The sequence below is a fragment of the Lissotriton helveticus genome, chromosome 5_1 (genome assembly GCF_964261635.1).
Source record: "Lissotriton helveticus chromosome 5_1, aLisHel1.1, whole genome shotgun sequence".
NCBI classification, from domain to species: domain Eukaryota; kingdom Metazoa; phylum Chordata; class Amphibia; order Caudata; family Salamandridae; genus Lissotriton; species Lissotriton helveticus.
The window spans coordinates 1,455,463,260-1,455,483,424 of record NC_136065.1 but is presented as its reverse complement, the minus strand read 5'-3'; the positions used below and the strand labels follow the sequence as shown (position 1 = coordinate 1,455,483,424).

General features: G+C 41.1%; 1 protein-coding gene across 2 annotated transcripts in view; it reads right to left on the bottom strand.

Annotated features, from left to right (window-relative positions):
* RAP1A (RAP1A, member of RAS oncogene family) overlaps nucleotides 1-20,165 on the bottom strand; it is a 364,901-nt gene that overhangs the window by 206,391 nt on the left and 138,345 nt on the right. For both annotated transcript variants that reach the window (XM_078644455.1, XM_078644456.1), the window contains exon 2: nucleotides 3,620-3,704. In XM_078644455.1, the coding sequence (XP_078500581.1) occupies nucleotides 3,620-3,676 (57 nt within the window). In that variant the 5' untranslated portion in view covers nucleotides 3,677-3,704. The remainder of the gene's footprint in view (nucleotides 1-3,619; nucleotides 3,705-20,165) is intronic.

Below are 20,165 nucleotides of genomic sequence, written 5' to 3'. Positions count from 1 at the left end.
GCTACCGTGGGAGGTTGTGCCTTTTCCTATACCCTCCCAGCTCTCTGGAACAAACTACCAATGGAACTGCGGAAAGAAACCAAGCTGCTGTCCTTTCGAAAGAGATTAAAAACAGTGCTCTTTCAGCAAGCGTGGGGTTGCCTCTAATTTTTGACCAGCTGTATCCTTTTTTAATCGCCTAAGTGGATCCTGACAAAGCGCTTGGAGACCCCTGGGTTATAATGTGCTATATAAATCAAATAAATAAATAAATAAATAAATGCCCTTCCCGGTTGCCTTGTCAATAGAATCTAGGGAGAACAAAGTGTCTGGTTCTTTTGGAAAGATATTAGTTTGCTCCTCTGCTTTTATCCTCTTGCTGCGTTTTCTGACATGTTTAGGACAGGCAAAATAGGAAGGTTGATTTTATAGAAGATCTCACTTTCCTAATGGGCAAAGAATTGTTCAGCAGCTCAGTTTCCCAGCTCCAATAAGCAAAAAAGAACTATTTCTAAAAATAAAATGGAAAATTTCTTAAACGTGGAAGTCAAATTTAGCCTCTGTGCACACTAGGTTTTTTTTCACGGTCTTGTAGCTATGATGACATAACACAAGCATTCACTATAGGACTATTCATACAACTTACACTTAACACATGGCTGACTCAATACACCTTCGCCAGTTAGAAGAGCAACATTCTACCTTATAGAAGAAATGTGGGAAAAAACGGCGACAAAAATATATAATGAGGCAGGGCAACAATCATGTGCGACGAAGTAGCTTTCAATCTACACCAACGAGTAGGAAAAATTATAAATAGCAGAAGAGGTCAAGTCTATTTTCGATGCATTTTCTAGAACCTTAAACAATAGACAGAGAATCCACAGAGAGACATGGGGTGTAAGACTATGCAATGTGTAATACGTAGAATAATCTAGATAATTTATTTCAGTCTAATAACAACGTAGTCATATGATCACAATAATGTAGCCAAAAAGGGGTAGAAAGTGCTTGTCTATTGGAAAAGAAAATCGCATAAATAAAGCTAGGCAAACTAGATACCCAGATACCTTGCAAGAGGTGCTAGAATGTAATGCATAAAGATTGTAGCATTTAATAAGGGTTCCACTTCCAAAGTAAAATCCTAGCATATTCCTTGCAATCTGAATGGTATTTTTTTCTTTCTTTTCATTTTTCAACAACTCTACAGCAGGCTTGCTGGGGAGGCTCTCAGAAGAAGATTTAGCAGACCAGATTATTTAGTATCCTGTTGAACATCTTGCAACTCTCTTCATTGATTTGGTCTCTGTAGACATACAGAAGTGACAGCAAATGCTGTGGAGCGCGACAAGCACAAACACTGGAAACAAATAGAGGCGCAAATCCAACCTAGTGTTGTGGAGATCTTTCGTGTGGGGGGCTTGGTAAAGACGACTCTCCGTGAGAGCCCAGCTGATGATCAGATGGTGTAACCCAAGAAAGAAGAGCTTACAAGAGTAAAGCGTGAAGGTGAGTATTTCAGAATAAAGTCTTGATGGATTTCTGATGAGATGAACCCCAAACAGTCAAAGTTGCAGATTATGTGCAGTCTCATATGAAAATTCATGTGGCTTCAAAAAATCCATTTTCTATTGTGGAGTCTTCGTTCTGATCTGCAAAGGTAGTCAACACAAGTGACGTCTACTCTGTTTTGGAGAATGCATCAGCATTGCTAAAGTGATCTGTGCACTAGTCTTCTGAGTGCACAGATCGTCAAAAGGGTGATGGGGGCTAATTGAGCACTACTCTCCTGTTCCGCAATGTAATGTGGCAGTTTTGTTTCAAAGCAAAGTGCTGGTGGAGAAGGGCTGCACTGCTATGCACTCCTTGATTCATTGTAAAGTGCTACCACTTTATTCTAAGATACCATAAAGAAAAAAACAGTTTCAGCGCTGAAGCATGCAGCACTAGTAAAGGGCAGTGCTAGGTTAGAATTGGTACTGCAGCATCAGCAGCCCCGGGGGTTTTTCCCCGACCCCTGATTTAAGAAGGTTCTGCTAACCACTTGTCACAAAGGCCAAGAGAGAACAAGTGAAGCTTTCTTTTGGAAGCAGGAAGACTACAAATCAGGAGGCCAGATCTCTCAAAGAGATTCTGTATGAGCAAATGGAGTGGAGCAATGACAACACTGGAATTAAGTTTAATATCACGTTTGAAGAATTAAAAGCTGGGTTACATATATTTAACCCCTTCAGTGCTGCGCGAATTCCCCTGCGGTGCTGAAGGTTCTAAAGAACCTATGGACTCGTGACGGAACGGTTCCGTCATGAGCACAGGCCAACCGACGCTCATGACGGAACTGTTCCGTCATGAGCACCGAAGGGGTTAATGGAAAGCTGGATAGACTGTGGGTAAAAGCTGATCACTTGTCACTTGCATGGCACTTCAGCTTAACACACCTATCCCTTTGGTACGCTTCTTTTCGAAACACCACATCTCTTTATACCAGTTATCTGACAAGAATAATGACGGCATTCGAGGGTCTATCCACAGTTAACTACTGACCAACAAGTCATAATAATACCATACAATGGGGTTACTTGCTTTACTATCCAATACACTGACTGCAGGTGCAACTCTGCTAACTCTTAAGATCTAGACCAGCATCCACCTTAGTACCATACTAGGCACTCTCAACTGAGCTAAAGAAAAATAAACATTCTGACATATGTTTGAGGATAGTATGAACACAAGTGCTAAAGTACTGAAAAGGGTAAAGGATAATCTGTGGCCATCTAAAGGGACGCTCTCATAGAAGTAGCATGTATGTCATAGAAATCCAAGAAGAAAGCACTGCTGCTGGGTCCATTAAATTATTAATTTAAAATATATTTCTGGGAGAGGTCTGTCTGAAGGGTCTCATAATTGGTAAAAAAAAATGCAACACAACTGGCTATATAATGAAACATTGCAAACCCACCAACATTAAAATACACGAAAAAGAAAACGAGACCTACTTGGCAGTGTCATGAAAATAAAGTATCGAACTACTACGTGAAAAGAAACACTGAACAAACTGGCAAACAAAGAACAAATCATTATAAGTGCACCTTAAAACAATTCATTAGGGAGTTGAAACAATGAGGCCGAAACTCAATATAGCATTGCATGGGTAAATGAGTTCATTAAAAGAATACGTAAGCAAACTGACCGGGCATATGCACCCAGTGGTAACAATTCATACAGCAGAAATGTAAATGCATTAAAAACCCATGCAATCCTTACTTTGTATTCGTGTTTGTAAACTTAATCGACATACGTTCTCACATATAACATTGATGAACACAATCTCAAAACATCAATATCACATAAGCAAAAACTCCCCTGAATACAGCAAAGGATATCTAGCACATTTCACTGAAGAGACAACTGAAGAACTCAAAGCGTAAAAGTTTCTGCCATGTAGCATTAAGCATCTATAATGAACTGCAAGCACAAACCTTGCACTACTCTAAAACGTGATGTAAATTTCAACTGGGAGTGGATAGCTGCAGAAAAATTTACACTTTCAGGACAATCTGAGAATGAAATTCATTATTTACAAAGACCAACAGCATGAGCGTGCTTTGTGATACTTCACAACTCTGAATTTAAAACTCACCAAGGCAGATTTCCCTACACCTCCCGAGCCGAGGACCACCAGCTTATACTCCCGCATGATGGGTTCTGTCTAAATACTGGCAACTCTGAAAAGCAGAAGAAAACATTAAGTTATTATAAGTTCTGTTAATAAGTACAAGACCGTAAAGTTGACCAATCATATTTTTAATATTCGTTTTAATACCATTGCATACTCTGAAGAGGCTTGGATAACACTATTTAAAATTCATAAGTCATTTGTACATTAAGGTTACTATTGCAAGTTAAAAACGGGAACATGAAATGAGCAAATAAGCAGAACGGGGTGAGACGTTCATTGAAAGTCATGGGGACAACATACACAACTGCCCTGCCAACAATGCACTCATCCTGTACCCACCTTATCACCTTCCTTGACTTCCCTACCCACTGATATTTCCAAATCCACACGACACGACACAAAAAAATGACTCAGAGGTCACAAGAAATAACTAATAAAAACCAAACTAAGGAAAAAATATTTATCTCAAATTGAAGCCCAAAATCTAATATAACTATATTTCTTTACTTGTTGTAGATGGAATTTGGAATCAAAAGATCCACAAAAATTGAGACTGTGAATCCTATTAATTCAGGTCTTAAACTGTTGACGCGAACAAGGTATATTTCTTCATTAATTTTATTTCAACAAATCCAACTTTAAAGATGGCCGCCCCCCTTTCTTTAGATGCTGCTTTCCGTATTCAGGTTAAAGGCAAAAAACATTTGTTTGTGAAGTTCAAACTTTTTTTTTGTAAAAGCACCCCATATCGTGCTTTCATTTTAATGGCAGCTGCACCCCTTTCTTTAGCCGCGGCTTGTAAGCTGAATACGGTGAGCAGTGTCTAAAGAAAGGGGCGCGGCCACCATTAAAGTGAAAGTACAGGATGGGGCACTTTCACCCAAAAATAAAGACAAAGGTTAAGTAGCGCGGCCGCTAAAATTAAAACGGATCGCGCTGACAAATAAAAAAAAAAAGCAGCAAGTGGATCATGCTGGCAAATTAAATAAAGAAGTGAGGCTGCTACAGTTAAAGTCGACTGCGCTAGCAAATTAAATAGAGAAGCGTGGTCGCTATAGTTAGAGCGCCCCAGCTGCCATTACTAATAATACAAATATAAAAAAGGGGCGGCGTGCTGCATTGTAGGACAGCACATCGTGGGCGAATAGGGGAAAAGCATTAAAGAAAATAGTGCTCACAGACTAGACAAAGAAGACAAGGTAACAAGAAATAAAAAGACCAGTCCTCATGGGAAGTAACAAATGCAGACAAGGCGGTACCAAGGAGGGACAACTATGTCTATTCATGAATCAAAAGCAACGATTTAGAAAGGGAAGAAACAGACACAGATTGAAAAGATGGGAAGGAAATGGGCAGAGCTTCAAGTCCATTCCTGAATACAGCATGCCTCGCAGAGCAGCGCATGAGCTGTCAAGGCTCGACCTAAAAAACAGACACGTAAATACTACTCAAAGTATACAGTCAAGAAATAGATTAGATTCTGCATTTTCAAACCGACCTTAAGATGACGTACACATTTCTTCGCAAAGAAAAACAATTTACAAACCATAGCTTTTATTGGTGTGTAAAAATGAATTTTATGATTAACATTTACTGGTGCTTAACTGAAATTTAGGTTTATAACTGCATGTAACATACCAGCACAAACATCAAAAGGAAGTAGCACTTGCAGGTACCCCAACATCCAATTCTGAAGTACTTGCAGACTTGTGGTAATGGCGCACAGTATAAACATCACTGTGTAAACCTCACTACAGGTAGCCAGTTAACTGAAGGAGTTTCCAAAACTATATAGCCAAGAAAGTACAGTGCAATCTCAAAAGCCAATGCCCGACAGTAAAGTCTCTTTTCTATCATGGACTCCTAAGTTTAAAGAGGGACAAATGGACCTAATTTGAACCATATCTATGTCAACAAGCAGGCTCACCTGTCAAACTCTCTCCCAATAATGAGGACAAGCAAGCACAAACCTTAAGGGCATGTTCCAGTGACAACGACAATGACTATATGTATCAAAACACTCAGCTGCAACACAGTTTGATAGTAAAAGTAATGATAGTGCTGTGCCCCCTATGACGGGGTCCACACATTTGTCTGTCAAGTCCGATGCCTCTTCTCCACTGACCAACTATTATCAAAAAAGAAAAGAAAAATCTAACAAGCAAGCTGAAAACTGAATTAGGTCTGTCATTAGCTAAGACCTTTCGATTGAACTAATATTACATATAGAATATTCTTAAAGGGGGCATTCAGCCAAGTCTCTTCATTCCTTGGTCTATTATAATGCTTTATGTACCACATGCCACAGTGTAAAGTTTCAAGTACCAAGTAGAGGAAGACAAGAAGGATGGTTCTTGTTCTGTCTTGACTATCTTGAAAAGTATTTCTGTGAAGTTTGTGATAGAAAGTGATGTCACTGTTTTCTCCCATTTTACCTAGGACATTAACTGCCTAATTGAAGAAATGATTTTGAAATCCATTAAATCTATCCATATCTTCATCGTACCCCAATGTAGAGAAGCTACCATGGCAACATCTTGCATTCTTTCTTCTTGATCTGACCAAAACAACAGTTTTTTCAGTTATTTCCAGCAGTGTCCTTTGGTTTGTTTCAGAATGTTTTTTTAAATGATCCTCGGCTAAAAAATGAGCAACATGATGCACTGTAAGAGAGCCCACAACAACCCCTTCCCGATATCCTTTCTTTTAGGAATGGGTTAATGCAATAGCTTGATTCGGTAATTTAAGCTGTGGACCCCAGGGCAACGTAGGTAGGGAGACCCACACTATTTCAGATTGACATGCTGAACCACTGCGCCTATTTTTATACACACCCCTTCTAATAGGATACCTGGAAATACTCGCTATGGTTGACAGCAGGTGGCACAGGCACCTTTTCGGTCACAAAGAAGGGCATGAACAGCTTTACATAAAATATAGTTGTTTAAATCTGTTTTTTATTATTTTCAAAGCGTTTCATATATGCATGAAAGATAACATCCATCCCATTATTACGGCCACAGTCAGAACCTTCTAACAATATCGCTAAGACCGCACAGATGAGTTAGGACTGCTTTACCGCCCATATTAGTGGCATCATTGCCTCAGTTCCATATTGAGCCACAACAGGTGGGTCATGTCAGGTAAGATAAAGTCCACTATGCATCCTTAATGTGGTTCTGGTGGTACCGTATACAAAATGTTACAGGTCATTCATCTCTAGTTAAGAGGGGTCCAGTGCAGTGCTATGGCCTATTTACCAGTACTGAGTGACACAGTGGGTACTTGATACTCTCACGGTTGGAACATCCTGCACCACTGTGGGTGTACTCTTCGTCAGTCTATTGGAATGGTCTGGATGTTGGATGCTTGTGCTCTTCATCCAATATGGCACTGCTGGGTTATGACTGTAGTTGATTTGGACACAGACAATACTTAGGTGGGAAATCCCCAGCTCGAGATTTATTGCTGAATGAGACAACAAATGCAGTGGTGTAGAGCAGCAAACACGCTGAATTTAGTGGTAAACTTGCAATCTAACATTCATTGCTGGTTTTCTTTGATAACTAAACTTTATCATGAGGTATTTGTTTTTTTATAGGTGGAGATTTTTATGATTTTGTACTATTACCTTTCATAATCCATATTTGCACCAGTGATTGTAAACATATTGAGCAAGCTGCCACAAACTCGTTGCATAGCCTCACATATCGTGTATAGATTGATCTGGTCTCAATCACTTTTAGTGTATGATTATTCATTTGACCTCTTGAGTGACTAGTATGGGTATTTAGAACGAGATGGGACTATGAGGATATTATCATTATGATTCTAGGCATGACTACACTCTGTGGTTTGACTCAGACATCCGGCATCACACCCCACCTCAAGAAGCTCCACTGGGCTCCCCATTCTGAAGATATGTCAATTCAAGATGCTGATCCACACCTACAAAGCAATCAAGGACCAGCTTACATCAACCACCACCAACCCTTCAGACACCCACGCCAGTCCTCCCTCTCCCTCCCTCCCTCACACCCCCACATCTGTTGAAGCAACAGTGGAGGACGCGCTGCTAAATCCTGGTTTGACCTCCCCTTCACCTCTAGAGCTTATTCTCTTCTGGTATTCAGGAAAGGGCTCAAGACCTGCCTGTTAAACGGATCCCTCCCGAAGCAAAAAGGCCACAGCACCTGGATACCCTCACAGGTGGCTGACTGATAGGCATGTCCTTACACATGCAGGATTCACATATGGACAGGACCACACTGCCTACATCATTCAGTGGGTTCTAAAGATATTACAGACATGGTGTATTTTCGGCTGATTCGCACATTCAGTAGATGGTGGGTGCACTAGAGGCCCTTCACAGTGCTCTTCTAATCCTCCACTATACTTCTCAATCTAAATAATAAACTAACATATCCACCACTAAAATTACTTTCATATTTCACTATACAAACTCACCACTAGTACTTTATGGGTTCCGGAGTAGCATGCTACTCACCCAAAAGCACTTCAGCACCTTATTAGGTAAAGCAAGCGGTATATAAATGCAAACCTTTCCCCCTCTTCTATACTTCTCAATCCAAATAAAAGACTAACATGCCCACCACTCAAATTAATTTCATATTTTCACTATACTAATTTACTACTAATACATTATGGGTTCTGGAGTACCATGCTACTCGCAGAGAGAGCGCTTTGACGCCTTGCCAGGGGTAGTAAGCTCTATAAATATAAATGCAATGCAATAAGTGAAGATCCTACACATGTAGAGGGTGTGTACATTGGTAGCACTGTTTGTAGAGGCTTTCACTAGTGATTTTGCATGTTACTTTTCAGAGATGTGTTTCTTTGGAGGTTGTTCATGCCGGTTAGTTTGGATACTTACCAATGCCCTAGGTAAGTCATTTCCATACATTAATGGCTCTCAAACAATACTGTTGCGAGTTGACCAATATTTAGACTCTCTCTTTTGATTCTAGGTGCTTTAGACAGATGACATTGATCCTAATGAGCCTCTACAATTGAGATTGGCTTGAAACGTCAACATGCCGTTCCCTGGTTACAGATTCACATGAAGAAATGTAGGACTATAATCCGCCAGCACGAACAGTGATCCAAAATGCTGATATCCAGGGATGTGTAGTGTATTTTGTATCACTTTTCTATAAACTCACCTACAACAGCAATGTGCAGTCTGCACTTTTCCATTGTACAGTTTGCACCTTGGATATATACAGAGAAATGTATTTTCTACCAAAGAGAGAAGCATTGGGTCTCGACTAAGGCTTGTATGATTTTGTCACCATAACACTAATCGTACAATTCAACTGAAAACCTTGAAGTCAGACTAGATGTTTTCCTGTAAGGAGTTCCACGGGGCACCCGTTTGTTAATTGAATTACCCTAGTCCCTTTAGGCACATAGGGCTGTCCTCGTTTGGTTTGTACAACTTCACTAGGAGTAACTAAATGTTGCTCCTTAGCAAGAAGTACATCTGCACACAACGCAGTTCCACTCAGTGCCAGTGTTTTTGTTTCTACTTTATGAAACTTTTCACAACAATATTACAAAAAGCATTATCACAGGCAAACTAAAATGAAATTTTTAGATTTTTTTGGTCTGGTGTTAACCAAGACCTTAGATTCTACTAAAAGTACGTGTTATAGGGTTTTTACTTCATCCATTAGTGTATTTTTGTCTGGTTCACTTTTTTCTTCCACCGACTCTACTATGCATCACAGGGCAGTGGTCAACCCACTTCAGCCACTGGCTGACTTCATAGTGAGTTGAGGTATACTGCCCTTTCATGAGAAGTACATCCACCTACAAAAAGCCAACGCTAGACCTACTGACTTTTCTGAAGCTTGAGTATCAGGCGCTCACCAGTCCTACGGCAAAATATTTATCTCAAATTGAAGCCCAAAATCTAATATAACTATATTTCTTTACTTGTTGTAGATGGAATTTGGAATCAAAAGATCCACAAAAATTGAGACTGTGAATCCTATTAATTCAGGTCTTAAACTGTTGACGCGAACAAGGTATATTTCTTCATTAATTTTATTTCAACAAATCCAACTTTAAAGATGGCCGCCCCCCTTTCTTTAGATGCTGCTTTCCGTATTCAGGTTAAAGGCAAAAAACATTTGTTTGTGAAGTTCAAACTTTTTTTTTGTAAAAGCACCCCATATCGTGCTTTCATTTTAATGGCAGCTGCACCCCTTTCTTTAGCCGCGGCTTGTAAGCTGAATACGGTGAGCAGTGTCTAAAGAAAGGGGCGCGGCCACCATTAAAGTGAAAGTACAGGATGGGGCACTTTCACCCAAAAATAAAGACAAAGGTTAAGTAGCGCGGCCGCTAAAATTAAAACGGATCGCGCTGACAAATAAAAAAAAAAGCAGCAAGTGGATCATGCTGGCAAATTAAATAAAGAAGTGAGGCTGCTACAGTTAAAGTCGACTGCGCTAGCAAATTAGATAGAGAAGCGTGGTCGCTATAGTTAGAGCGCCCCAGCTGCCATTACTAATAATACAAATATAAAAAAGGGGCGGCGTGCTGCATTGTAGGACAGCACATCGTGGGCGAATAGGGGAAAAGCATTAAAGAAAATAGTGCTCACAGACTAGACAAAGAAGACAAGGTAACAAGAAATAAAAAGACCAGTCCTCATGGGAAGTAACAAATGCAGACAAGGCGGTACCAAGGAGGGACAACTATGTCTATTCATGAATCAAAAGCAACGATTTAGAAAGGGAAGAAACAGACACAGATTGAAAAGATGGGAAGGAAATGGGCAGAGCTTCAAGTCCATTCCTGAATACAGCATGCCTCGCAGAGCAGCGCATGAGCTGTCAAGGCTCGACCTAAAAAACAGACACGTAAATACTACTCAAAGTATACAGTCAAGAAATAGATTAGATTCTGCATTTTCAAACCGACCTTAAGATGACGTACACATTTCTTCGCAAAGAAAAACAATTTACAAACCATAGCTTTTATTGGTGTGTAAAAATGAATTTTATGATTAACATTTACTGGTGCTTAACTGAAATTTAGGTTTATAACTGTATGTAACATACCAGCACAAACATCAAAAGGAAGTAGCACTTGCAGGTACCCCAACATCCAATTCTGAAGTACTTGCAGACTTGTGGTAATGGCGCACAGTATAAACATCACTGTGTAAACCTCACTACAGGTAGCCAGTTAACTGAAGGAGTTTCCAAAACTATATAGCCAAGAAAGTACAGTGCAATCTCAAAAGCCAATGCCCGACAGTAAAGTCTCTTTTCTATCATGGACTCCTAAGTTTAAAGAGGGACAAATGGACCTAATTTGAACCATATCTATGTCAACAAGCAGGCTCACCTGTCAAACTCTCTCCCAATAATGAGGACAAGCAAGCACAAACCTTAAGGGCATGTTCCAGTGACAACGACAATGACTATATGTATCAAAACACTCAGCTGCAACACAGTTTGATAGTAAAAGTAATGATAGTGCTGTGCCCCCTATGACGGGGTCCACACATTTGTCTGTCAAGTCCGATGCCTCTTCTCCACTGACCAACTATTATCAAAAAAGAAAAGAAAAATCTAACAAGCAAGCTGAAAACTGAATTAGGTCTGTCATTAGCTAAGACCTTTCGATTGAACTAATATTACATATAGAATATTCTTAAAGGGGGCATTCAGCCAAGTCTCTTCATTCCTTGGTCTATTATAATGCTTTATGTACCACATGCCACAGTGTAAAGTTTCAAGTACCAAGTAGAGGAAGACAAGAAGGATGGTTCTTGTTCTGTCTTGACTATCTTGAAAAGTATTTCTGTGAAGTTTGTGATAGAAAGTGATGTCACTGTTTTCTCCCATTTTACCTAGGACATTAACTGCCTAATTGAAGAAATGATTTTGAAATCCATTAAATCTATCCATATCTTCATCGTACCCCAATGTAGAGAAGCTACCATGGCAACATCTTGCATTCTTTCTTCTTGATCTGACCAAAACAACAGTTTTTTCAGTTATTTCCAGCAGTGTCCTTTGGTTTGTTTCAGAATGTTTTTTTAAATGATCCTCGGCTAAAAAATTAGCAACATGATGCACTGTAAGAGAGCCCACAACAACCCCTTCCCGATATCCTTTCTTTTAGGAATGGGTTAATGCAATAGCTTGATTCGGTAATTTAAGCTGTGGACCCCAGGGCAACGTAGGTAGGGAGACCCACACTATTTCAGATTGACATGCTGAACCACTGCGCCTATTTTTATACACACCCCTTCTAATAGGATACCTGGAAATACTCGCTATGGTTGACAGCAGGTGGCACAGGCACCTTTTCGGTCACAAAGAAGGGCATGAACAGCTTTACATAAAATATAGTTGTTTAAATCTGTTTTTTATTATTTTCAAAGCGTTTCATATATGCATGAAAGATAACATCCATCCCATTATTACGGCCACAGTCAGAACCTTCTAACAATATCGCTAAGACCGCACAGATGAGTTAGGACTGCTTTACCGCCCATATTAGTGGCATCATTGCCTCAGTTCCATATTGAGCCACAACAGGTGGGTCATGTCAGGTAAGATAAAGTCCACTATGCATCCTTAATGTGGTTCTGGTGGTACCGTATACAAAATGTTACAGGTCATTCATCTCTAGTTAAGAGGGGTCCAGTGCAGTGCTATGGCCCATTTACCAGTACTGAGTGACACAGTGGGTACTTGATACTCTCACGGTTGGAACATCCTGCACCACTGTGGGTGTACTCTTCGTCAGTCTATTGGAATGGTCTGGATGTTGGATGCTTGTGCTCTTCATCCAATATGGCACTGCTGGGTTATGACTGTAGTTGATTTGGACACAGACAATACTTAGGTGGGAAATCCCCAGCTCGAGATTTATTGCTGAATGAGACAACAAATGCAGTGGTGTAGAGCAGCAAACACGCTGAATTTAGTGGTAAACTTGCAATCTAACATTCATTGCTGGTTTTCTTTGATAACTAAACTTTATCATGAGGTATTTGTTTTTTTATAGGTGGAGATTTTTATGATTTTGTACTATTACCTTTCATAATCCATATTTGCACCAGTGATTGTAAACATATTGAGCAAGCTGCCACAAACTCGTTGCATAGCCTCACATATCGTGTATAGATTGATCTGGTCTCAATCACTTTTAGTGTATGATTATTCATTTGACCTCTTGAGTGACTAGTATGGGTATTTAGAACGAGATGGGACTATGAGGATATTATCATTATGATTCTAGGCATGACTACACTCTGTGGTTTGACTCAGACATCCGGCATCACACCCCACCTCAAGAAGCTCCACTGGGCTCCCCATTCTGAAGATATGTCAATTCAAGATGCTGATCCACACCTACAAAGCAATCAAGGACCAGCTTACATCAACCACCACCAACCCTTCAGACACCCACGCCAGTCCTCCCTCTCCCTCCCTCCCTCACACCCCCACATCTGTTGAAGCAACAGTGGAGGACGCGCTGCTAAATCCTGGTTTGACCTCCCCTTCACCTCTAGAGCTTATTCTCTTCTGGTATTCAGGAAAGGGCTCAAGACCTGCCTGTTAAACGGATCCCTCCCGAAGCAAAAAGGCCACAGCACCTGGATACCCTCACAGGTGGCTGACTGATAGGCATGTCCTTACACATGCAGGATTCACATATGGACAGGACCACACTGCCTACATCATTCAGTGGGTTCTAAAGATATTACAGACATGGTGTATTTTCGGCTGATTCGCACATTCAGTAGATGGTGGGTGCACTAGAGGCCCTTCACAGTGCTCTTCTAATCCTCCACTATACTTCTCAATCTAAATAATAAACTAACATATCCACCACTAAAATTACTTTCATATTTCACTATACAAACTCACCACTAGTACTTTATGGGTTCCGGAGTAGCATGCTACTCACCCAAAAGCACTTCAGCACCTTATTAGGTAAAGCAAGCGGTATATAAATGCAAACCTTTCCCCCTCTTCTATACTTCTCAATCCAAATAAAAGACTAACATGCCCACCACTCAAATTAATTTCATATTTTCACTATACTAATTTACTACTAATACATTATGGGTTCTGGAGTACCATGCTACTCGCAGAGAGAGCGCTTTGACGCCTTGCCAGGGGTAGTAAGCTCTATAAATATAAATGCAATGCAATAAGTGAAGATCCTACACATGTAGAGGGTGTGTACATTGGTAGCACTGTTTGTAGAGGCTTTCACTAGTGATTTTGCATGTTACTTTTCAGAGATGTGTTTCTTTGGAGGTTGTTCATGCCGGTTAGTTTGGATACTTACCAATGCCCTAGGTAAGTCATTTCCATACATTAATGGCTCTCAAACAATACTGTTGCGAGTTGACCAATATTTAGACTCTCTCTTTTGATTCTAGGTGCTTTAGACAGATGACATTGATCCTAATGAGCCTCTACAATTGAGATTGGCTTGAAACGTCAACATGCCGTTCCCTGGTTACAGATTCACATGAAGAAATGTAGGACTATAATCCGCCAGCACGAACAGTGATCCAAAATGCTGATATCCAGGGATATGTAGTGTATTTTGTATCACTTTTCTATAAACTCACCTACAACAGCAATGTGCAGTCTGCACTTTTCCATTGTACAGTTTGCACCTTGGATATATACAGAGAAATGTATTTTCTACCAAAGAGAGAAGCATTGGGTCTCGACTAAGGCTTGTATGATTTTGTCACCATAACACTAATCGTACAATTCAACTGAAAACCTTGAAGTCAGACTAGATGTTTTCCTGTAAGGAGTTCCACGGGGCACCCGTTTGTTAATTGAATTACCCTAGTCCCTTTAGGCACATAGGGCTGTCCTCGTTTGGTTTGTACAACTTCACTAGGAGTAACTAAATGTTGCTCCTTAGCAAGAAGTACATCTGCACACAACGCAGTTCCACTCAGTGCCAGTGTTTTTGTTTCTACTTTATGAAACTTTTCACAACAATATTACAAAAAGCATTATCACAGGCAAACTAAAATGAAATTTTTAGATTTTTTTGGTCTGGTGTTAACCAAGACCTTAGATTCTACTAAAAGTACGTGTTATAGGGTTTTTACTTCATCCATTAGTGTATTTTTGTCTGGTTCACTTTTTTCTTCCACCGACTCTACTATGCATCACAGGGCAGTGGTCAACCCACTTCAGCCACTGGCTGACTTCATAGTGAGTTGAGGTATACTGCCCTTTCATGAGAAGTACATCCACCTACAAAAAGCCAACGCTAGACCTACTGACTTTTCTGAAGCTTGAGTATCAGGCGCTCACCAGTCCTACGGCAAAATGTGGCAAAGCACTGGACAGTAATTTTATATTTGATGCTCCACTCAATGAGAGCCATTACATTTTTGCATACAGCCTAGAGGAGCTGGCTTATCTGAGCAGCAGCTGGTAACAGATGCTACTTATTTTGTTAGGGAATTCTGAGGAGCCACCCCATTACACACCTTCTGTGACTTCATTTCTCAATGTCATACTGAAGTACTATTTATTCCCATCAAGGTTTTACAATAATTCGTAAGCAGAGAATGATTAGAAAACCCCAGAAAATACGAATTTCACATCATCCCAGTTGCATCATCACTCCACGATTACAATGAAAGAACTTTTAATTAGTGTTTGATCTACCTGTTGCACTTCGGTCAGCAACAAGATTCGGAGAGATTGTAAAATAAATTTAAATAAGTTGGGTGATAAATTCTGTGAAAGCCAGCAGGACCTCTCTTATGGGAGATCTGCATGCACAAAACCTATTGCGGAAAAAATCAGTTTGTGGGGAATTTCACATGCAAGTTAAGTTCGTACACAAACTTGACAACTTCATCAACTTAAACTCTGTAGGTGGAATTAAAGACATGCATAGCCCTAGCAATTGAAGATCCTCACAGCCGGATTACTTAACACTTATCTGGCTCATCCTGTCCTTATTTCCAGCTCCGCCACAATCCCAAAGAAAAATACGGGGGGGAAACAAGCATTGGCAAAGCCAGTAGGTCTCCCCTATGCAGCAGCAGTTAGCATTGGCAATGTGTTTAGCCATGCTGTACACCAGTGTGGCTGCTGGTCAGCAAGACTAAACGTTGGTGGGGTGGAGTGATGTAGGGTAGATTGGGGTACAGTGGTGTAGATTGTAGTGACATCAGAGTGGAGTGGGGTAGATTGTAGTGACATCAGAGTGGAGTGGGGTAGACTGGAGTGGGGTAGACTGGAGTGGGGTCAGGTAGATTATGGTGGAGTGGAGTATCCTGGGGTGGGGTAGACTGAGGTGAGGTGGAGTGGGGTGGACAGGGTTAGAGTAGGGTGGACAGGGTTAGAGTGGGGTGGACAGGGTTAGAGTGGGGTGGACAGGGTTAGAGTGGGGTGGACAGGGTTAGAGTGGGGTGGACAGGGTTAGAGTGGGGTGGACAGGGTTAGAGTGGGGTGGACAGGGTTAGAGTGGGGTGGACAGGGTTAGAGTGGGGTGGACAGGGTTAGAGTGGGGTGGACAGGGTTAGAGTGGGGTGGACAGGGTTAGAGTGGGGTGGACAGGGTTAGAGTGGGGTGGACAGGGTTAGAGTGGGGTGGACAGGGTTAGAGTGGGGTTCCGTGGGGCAGAATAGAGTGGGGTACATCGGAGTGCGGTAGATTAGGGTAGGGTGGAGTAGGTTCGATTGCGGTACATTGGAGTTGAGTGAGGTAGATTGGGGTAGACTAGAATGGGGTAGACTAGGATAGATTGGAGTGAATTGGGGTAGATTGGGATGGAGTGAAGCGGGTAGATTGGGGTAGAGTGAAGTGGAGGCGCATAGAGAGGAGTGGAGTGAGGTAGGGTAGGGTAGGTTGGGGTGGAGGAAGGTATACCGGAATGGGGTGGATTGGGGTAGATTAGAGTGAACTTGGGTAGATTGGGGTAGAGCCGAGTGGGGTAGACCAAACGGAGTGAGGTTGATTGGAGTGAGGGAGATTGGGATAAACTGGAATGGAATGGGGTAGACTGTACTGAAGTGCAGTGGGTGGGGTGAAGTGGGGTCGATTGGAGTGGGGTAGGAGCATAGAGTGGAGGAGGATGGAGTGGTGTGGTGTGGAGTGGTGTGAGTGGTGCCGAGTGTGGTAGAACGGAGTGGCATGTCAGAGTGGAGTATAATACAATGTAGTGGTGTGGCGTGGAGTGGCATGGAGCAGAGTGTTGTATAGTAGAGTGATGCAGAGAGTGAGTGTAAAAGGCTGAGAGGCACGTCCATTACAGACAACACATTTTAAACTGAAATGACCATTACATTTACAGTTTCTGTGTTCAAATGATATGTTTGGAAATATCAACTAGTGTATTGGTGTTTTGATAGTTTTGAAATATTTGTTTCCACCACACTTAATTTGTACTTTCCAAATTCTGATATATTCTGAAATAAGAGCACAGTTCATTTTTGTGTGCTAGACAAATAGTCTTTCCCAGCAAGACGGTCATATAAATTATCTCACTTTGAAATCAGAGACAGAAAAGAGAACACCAAGCTTCCCCGAAGGACAGACTAACTTAGGCTGTACAGCCTAAAACAATATAAGTCAGCAAATGGGGAAATGTAGCATGCAATAAAAATAGGTAAGAACAACTGACACCACACTGAAGGGAGACTGCACAAAACGCATGCCAGAGGGAGCCAATCTTCTAACAATTGAAGGCATTGCGTACGTGATCGGTATAAAATACAAAGCATGGAAAGAGAAGCGACAGGTCAGGACAACAGACGAGTCAAAGAGTATGCCAAGATCACAGAGAAGTACCGCACCAGAGGAGGGTGAAAGTGCAGGCTGGGATGTAAGAAGTGGAAGTGGACAGGAAAACTGGACCCACATGTTTGACTGCCTCGATTTTTGTGTTTAATGATGGAAAAGCTTAGTGTGAGCATGAGTCTTTGAATGCTTCAGTAGGGGTTCCTACTTCAGGGGAGAAATTAGATTCTATTAGCAATGAGAATGTATAAATCTTCAATTGACAAACATTTCCCCAACTTGATAAATAATATTTTATGGTAAGAGCAACCTAACAAAGGAGAGAAATGAGCTGTCCTCAAACAGTTTTGGGTGTGTAAAGATTTTGGATGTGTGTTTGGCTAAATCTCACAAATTCACTAATCCCAAGTGGCTTCTGTGTATTGGGAAGGCGTTAAAATAATATGGATAGATGTAATGGATTTGAAACTCATTTCTACAATTAAACAGCTCCTATTGTGGGCGCGACTATCACTTTTTATCAGTAGAACACAACCAAGGCTTATGGCGAACCTCCCAGAAGTACTTTTCAAGATAGTCAAGACAGAACAAGAACCATTTTTCTTGCGTTCTGGTAATTGGTACTTAACCTCATCAATGCTACAGCAATTCCCCCTGAGCGCTGGTACTCATTATTTCCCATTGTTCATAACGAGCGGAGCTCGTCATGAGCATGGAAGGGGTTAAAGCTTTCCACTGCAGCACATGTGTGTGGCGAACAAATGTTGTTAGGTTAATGTTACTTGTTTTAGCGCATTAATTGCTCCCAATCGGGAATCTCGGCGCTGGAGAGATACAGGCAGAACAGAGACCCAACAAATAAAACAAACCTGTCTTAAGTGATTGTCTGAAACTAATGTAATCAGAGCGAGGCCGACATGAAGAGGCAGATTATTCCAGTAAAATGGTGCCAGGTAGGTGAAAGACCATCCACCGCATCTCAGACAGATACGGGGAACAGTCAATAAGTTTCTGCCCTTTTAACACAAGTCCCTGACTGGGCAGTAACATTTAAGCTTGTGTGTTAGATAAGCCAGACCGCTGCCCATTAAATATTTGTATCAACAACAGATTTTAAAAAGTTCTTTTCTTGATAGGGAACCAGTGTAAGACTGTCAGAAAAGGTTCAGATGCAGGGCTGGCAGAAAGATTGAAGACAAGTCAAGCAGCTGTATTTTGGACCACGTGTAATTTTGCTAATAGTTGCATTTGAAGCAGCAGCAAGCAAAGCATTGCCTTAATCCAATTTACTGATAATCAGGCCTGAACAATTGTTTTCCAAGATGAGGGTGAAAGACAAGGAAAAGCTTTCTTCTGCAGACAGATTTTGTAAAAAAAAAAAAAAACGGCTGCCACTAATGGCAGCGACGTAGTCCTTTATAGGAAGATTCCAGTCTATTTGATTTCTTACTACTTGCATAGGCATAGGACCTGGCCAAGTGTAGATGGCTACCAGTCTTGAGTCCCATATTGATGGACTTTGCCAAATGGCATAATCTCTGTTTTGTCAGCATTCAATCCTAACAGTTGCCTTCCATTCTTCAATTGCCTTCATACCACTGGAGAACGGTTCCTTAATTTCCTCCAGAGTAATATTAAAGGCGATCATGAGCTGTGTGTCATCGGCATATGGTACTATATCAAAACCAAAAGTTCTAGCAATGGTAGCGAGGGGGGCTAGGTAGATGTAAAATAAAGTAAAACGAACACAGGAGCCCTATGGTTCACCCCACCTGTCAATTTACATGGTGAAAGACTTGAAGGTGCCAAGCGAAATAGTCTCCAATCTTTTCTGTGCTGAGAGCTACTTATGTTCAAAGAAACGCATTGACAGCTAAAAGTAGTGCTGTATAATGCAATTTTATTAGGTGTATAATAATTCAACCAAGCAAAAGCTTTCTAATTTAATAAGCTGGGCTACACACAGATCTATTCAGAGGTAGCAGGAGAGCTTCAGTAGCTCTCCAGCTACAGGTTGGAGACCACTGGTCCGAGTTCGATTATTGAGGAAGATGTGGAACCATTGTAAGGTGGTCCCAGAAATGGCAATCTTATACAGCCTTTAAATTAACTTTGAATGAGACACTGTCAAAGATGGCTGATAAATCTACTAGCACCAGCAAAGTAGGGGGTGTTTTTATCCAGGAAAAGTCTTATAGAATCCATAACTTCAACCAAAACAATCTCCGTGCTAGGAGCGGCTCTGAAGCCAGATTGTTATGGGTCAGGGACCTCATTAACCTCAACTTAAGCTGAAAGTGTGAGTTTATTAGATCTTCCATAGATTTGCTTAACAGCGGAAGCAGCGATATAGGACGGTAGTATGCAAAAATGACGGGGTCTACATTGGCCTTTTTTTTGTAAAGGACCAACCTATGCAAACGTTCAAACACAAGGAATTCTTCACATTTCAATGGCTAGATTAAACACTGCCATATCGGTAGGAGCCAATTGGTGTGAGAGCTATGCTGTGGGTCCAAAGAAAAAACAAATTTTTTTTTTCTAGAGCATGTTGAACCTGCAAGAGAAAAGATCAAAACTTTCTAGTGATCAGGTGCCACTTTGACAGGGAGTAATATAATTTAGCTTTTCACTAGACGGAACTGTGGGAAAAGTAAATAAAGTAAATTTTGTTCATTCTATTCTCAAATAAATCTGCTAAAGCATTGCATAGATCTTGTGAG